Genomic DNA, 4,958 nt, shown 5'->3' with positions numbered 1-4,958 from the left:
TGTGTGTTTTTTTGAGTCGGCCCGCGGGCCGCCACGGCGGCGGGCGTGGCGGGGGGGGGGGGGGGGGGGGGGGGGTGGTGAGGGGGCGGGGGGGGGGGGGGGGGGGGGGGAGTTAATCTGCTTTCTAAGATTCCATGAAATAAGGTGACAAGTGAAAACCAGACTTAGACCGACCGAATCCACATTGTCCGGGCCCAAATCCCTTTGGTAAAGTCGCATGACCCCTGATGACACGTCCCCCCCTCCCAGATCACGCTGTGATCTCAAAACGTGTGAGTGGAATGATAAATGAGAGATTTATCAATAAAGTCTGAGCAATCAGAGGAGAGAGAATAAACATCTCTCGTTTGTCCCTTCTTTTTCTAAAAGGCCTGGACATGAGCCATGATGCATGCAAACTGGACCAGCAGTGAAGTTTGAAGTGGGGAAAAACTCGAGTGGGTTTTACACAATAAATCTTTCATTTTGTGCATGTGTTCTTGTTGCAGAGCAGAGCTGCCTTCCAGCCGTGGTTCCCTCCAGGGGTCGGTGTGGGGCGATATAAGATCAGGGAATGAGCTGCACACTTACTGGGAAACGTCCCATTCTTTTTCTATTAATTGGATATTTTTATGAAACTAATTGAACAATCTGCCAGTAATTATCTGAAGGAACAAAATATGCGTGACACCTGATTTTTAACTCATTTTAACTCAATGAAATAAAAATACATTAATAGATTTTTTTCCATTAGGATTAACTTGAACGGATTTTCTCCTCTTGCACCGGAGTGCGCGCACTCTGCGTGCTTTTACCTGCTTTCACAGAGCAGTGGATGTGCGCTTTGGACTCGTAGTAGACCCAGTCGAACCCGGCCTCCACCGCAAGCCTGGACAGAGTTCCGTATTTGCTCTTGTCTCTGTCAGAGGTGGTGATGTCCACAGCCCTGCCCTCGTAGTGGAGGGACTCCTCGAAGTGGTGTCCGTCCTCGTCCCAGCCCTCGGTGACCCGGAGCTTCACCCCGGGCCACTGGTTCATCACCGAGATGGCCAGAGAGTTCAGCTTGTCTTTGCATCTCTGCGGGGAGGGAGAAGGAATGGGTCAGTGAGTGCGCACAAAAAAATGGGGTTGATGCCAGGACCAAACCCAGCCACGCTTGAATAAATCGTTCTCCCTCTCTTTCACATAAATATACATTCATCCAACAATCAGAGATGCTATTTGGCCTCCATGAAGCCCCATCCATCCTGAATGGTCTCAGCTGATGCTGAAACCCCGCTCTGATCCTGAGCTTGCACTTCTGAGCGCGAGCAGCAGCGTCAGAGGGCACATCTCGGGTAAGAAAGCTGCTCATGAAATATTGACAAGGCACTGCATTCGCTTCACTGGCCCTATAACATATTTAGCCTCGAGAAGGTGCGAGCAGCATCTCTCTCTCTCTCTCTCTCTCTGTTTTTTTTTTCTTAAAAAAGTGTTGACTTAAGAATAACATTACTGCATTATAAATGCTCCTACATATGAAGATGATCCTCTAAATATGTGATGCTTGAACCTTCCAGTGAAGATGCATGGCCTTCTCCAAGAATGTCAAATAAAGCCGCACATCGATGCTTTTCAGACCCCCATAAAAGCGCAGGGGAGACTTTCATTATTCTCCTCCTGCAAAGTCCTGGAAACGTGACATGCCTCCTTAAGTGGAGGTGTTCCAGCTGCAGACTGACAGACCTGTGATATATACTGTCCCCTCCAAAACAAGAAAGTTGCCTAATGCGCATCTGTGCCACACTTGTGGAACACATTAAATGAAAAGGAAAAAAAAAAAAGAGAGAATGAAAACAAACTCCACGGAGCGGGACTGGTGGGAGTCAAAAGCCGTGAAGCCCGACCTGTTTATTAATTCATCAGGTCGTGTGCCGCAGATCCATCCACATTCTGCTCAGCCACCGTGAAGCGCAGCGGGGCGCCTCGGCCCGGAGCTTTGTGCTGTTCAACAGCCCGCCTCTTAATCTTTTCACAAATGATTTGGTTAGAGGAAACACTTATCAGCTACCTGTCAGCGCAAACAAGCCAAATATTTTCCGACTCGTTTGCAGTGTGGGAAGAGAGACTGCGGGCTCTTAACGCAGACGCACCTGTTTAAAAGATACTTCTTTTTAAGTTTGAGCTCTTAATCTGAAGCTTTTTGATTTTCTGGAAAACCCGTTTAAAAAAAAAAGGAGAGGTAAACACTTTTAATTAGGGTTTGACTGAGGTGGGTTAAAGTTAAAAGGTAGCCCCATAACTTCTGGAAATTATCTGTAAAACGTCATCAAATCAAAAGCATCTGTCAGTTCGTTTCCGTGCCCCGCAGTCCTCGGTCCTGGCTCGACTTCAGTGAGCTGATTCCATAACTTGTTCACTGTGCACATCTAAACAGAACTTCTGCAGACACGCGCCTCTTCTCATGTACAGCATCTGTTTCCGGAACGACGACAGAACGAGTCCGTAGCGTTCGTGCGTAAAAGCCGTGCGTAAAAGCCGTGCGTAAAAGCGCGCTGGATTCAAGTGCAAAACCGCGGAACAGAGTCAACAAGGCCGGCACAGCGTAAATCCCCATGTGGTAAGGCTTCTGTCACTCGCAGCCTCATTCACTGCTCGAGATGTTTCAGGTGGAACACTTTATGATGTGATAAACACGAGCAAAACTGTTACTTTGACCTCCCAACCAAACCAGACGGTTAAAGTGTTATATGGGCTCGTGAGGGGTCCTCAAAAGTTGTTTCACTTTATGCACAGCCTTGGTTGTGTTGTTGGCTGAAATGTTTTGGTGACAAAGTAAATATACGAAAGAAATAATAGAAATGGGGGAGCACAAAGGTAGAAAAACATGAACGAAAGCTGATATTTTTGGTCACATTTTGACCCTCCCACATTCTTTTTTTTGCTTGAACCGACCACGTGGGAGTTAAATATTGCATCAAAATATTTTCCTAAGAAATATGATTTAAAAACTTCCACAGTTCTTGTTAGAGTGGGGGAGAAAAACCTCCAGCACATCCTCCCTGATCAGCGGTTTCCAGATGTTTGAGAGCCTATAGACGATGAGGAGATGCGCGGGGAGGGCTGAGAACTACGCGCACGGTGAATATTTCATTGGAGCTCATGCGCATACATAGCGCTATTGGAGACCAGAGCGCGCCTGCCTGATGGCTTCATCACCCCTGTCACCACAGGGGGATTTTGTTCTTACTGAGCCAATGCGAGCCGCGCGCGCGCTGCATAATTCACCAAGATCAGAGTGCTAAAAGTCACGCTGATGAAGAGCCGCGGCATCCGAACAGAATCCGAGGCAGTCTCTCTCTGCTTAATCCGTGCCAAACGGATTGGGGATGAGGATGGAAGAAGATGTCACCCTTCATGAACCGGATTTCTAAGTCCCGACAGTGGTCAGGAAGCTCTCAAAGAAATGTTGCACATGACCAGATGAGCAGGAAAACAAACGTCTGAATGAACTTCGCCATGCCTCAATGAGCCCAGCTGGTGGAAGCGGTGCGCATCAGCAGCAAAGGGCTGGGAATTATGGGAGAAAGGCGCTCCAACAAGGTATATCACGAAATCTAAGCCAAACGAGGCTGTGCGGGGCTCTCAAATCGAGGTACAAATATAGATATGTGGAGAGGGGCGCATGAATATTTCAAGTACGCTGTCACAATAATGAAGGCCGAGTGTCCTGACTGCCCGCCTGAACGCATCACTCCTCCAGCTGCAGCGCTCCGAGCCTGCAGCTGCATGGAAACCTCCCCATGCTGGCGCAGAAAGTGCAGCCAAAAGGCGCAGAGGGAAGAGTTCCGCGGCGGGTACAACGCACTTCACTGGCAGTGTCTGCAAGGAGGCTGCGCGCAGTGATGGTGCGTTAGGAGACGCAAATGATAATGATAATAATCTGTCTCCTCACCTGAGTCATCATCCTGTCCGCTCCGGTCTTCTCCTCATCCTTGAAGATGATGTCTGTGTTATAATTGGGCGTCAGCTCCTTAAATCGCTCCGAGTTTCTTGTGATCTTGCCTTCGTATCTGCCGCTCGCCCCGAGGGTCTTCTCCGCCACGTTGGGGATGAACTGCTTGTACGCGAGAGGTGTCAGCTTCTTCGGGTGCCTTCTCCTGCCGTACCCCCTTCCCGGTCCGCATCCCATCCCAAAGGACACCAAGGACAAGCAGATGAGACCAGCCAAAGCTATTTTGGTCCAAAGCAGCATTTTTTTCCTTCTTCTTCTTCTCCCTCCTCCTCTAAGACCCTAAACGAGTCACTGCTGCTACCTCAGCCGTCTGCCTCCCCCCCCCCCCAAAAAAAAAAAAAAAAAAAAAAATTAAAATAAAATAAAAGGCTCTTGCAATGTCCTTGTCTCCTCTTCTACTTCGCCGTCGCCTGCTCTTCTCTATCGCGGCAGGTGCGGAAATGGGCGCGTCACACAAATGCCAATAAATGGGCACATCGAAAAAAGCTGAGAAAAAAGTAGTGAGGGGAATTATAAAGCCACGGGATGTGGAGGCGAGCTGCAGCTGCTTGTGTGAGCCGACCGTTTTACTGCTTTGTATTATAGCACCGATCTATACAGCAGGGGAGGGACTTGATTGGCTCGCATAGACAAACCCTCCTGATGTTATCCCACAAAAAAAAAAAAAAAAAAAAAAATCTTAAAAGATTCTTCCACTTTAGGGTTAGCCTCCGCTGCATGGAGGAGGGGCTCCTCCATGGGAAAACATCAATTATAAACCGTCTTTTCTCTCTTCTCTGCCCTTCCACAGGAGGAGGAACAGGCAGGACAAGTTGCTCGGAGCTGATCTTCAATCTGAAGCAGCAGTTAGGTGAAGTGATTTCACTGGGTGTGTGTGTGTGGAGGTGTGTGTGTGTGTGTGTATGGTGCGTCTGGGAGCAGCTCTTCGCGCAGACTGCGTTTGCAGGAGAATTAAAGCTGCTCGTGGGCGCGCACTGCGCATACC

General features: G+C 48.7%; 1 protein-coding gene across 1 annotated transcript in view; it reads right to left on the bottom strand.

Annotated features, from left to right (window-relative positions):
- The window catches only part of shha (sonic hedgehog signaling molecule a), a 7,221-nt gene extending 2,700 nt beyond the window's left edge, over positions 1 to 4,521 (bottom strand). The window contains exons 1-2 of the mRNA XM_037694114.1: positions 3,914 to 4,521; positions 795 to 1,056 (exon numbers count right to left, since the gene is read on the bottom strand). Coding sequence (XP_037550042.1) covers positions 795 to 1,056; positions 3,914 to 4,213 — 562 coding nt within the window. The 5' untranslated portion in view covers positions 4,214 to 4,521. The remainder of the gene's footprint in view (positions 1 to 794; positions 1,057 to 3,913) is intronic.
- Between the last annotated feature and the right edge of the window lie 437 nt (positions 4,522 to 4,958).

Source organism: Nematolebias whitei, chromosome 20 (genome assembly GCF_014905685.2).
Source record: "Nematolebias whitei isolate Nwh7 chromosome 20, NemWhi1, whole genome shotgun sequence".
Classification (NCBI taxonomy): domain Eukaryota; kingdom Metazoa; phylum Chordata; class Actinopteri; order Cyprinodontiformes; family Rivulidae; genus Nematolebias; species Nematolebias whitei.
Note: the sequence above shows the minus strand (reverse complement) of the source record. Positions and strands in the feature narration are given on the sequence as shown.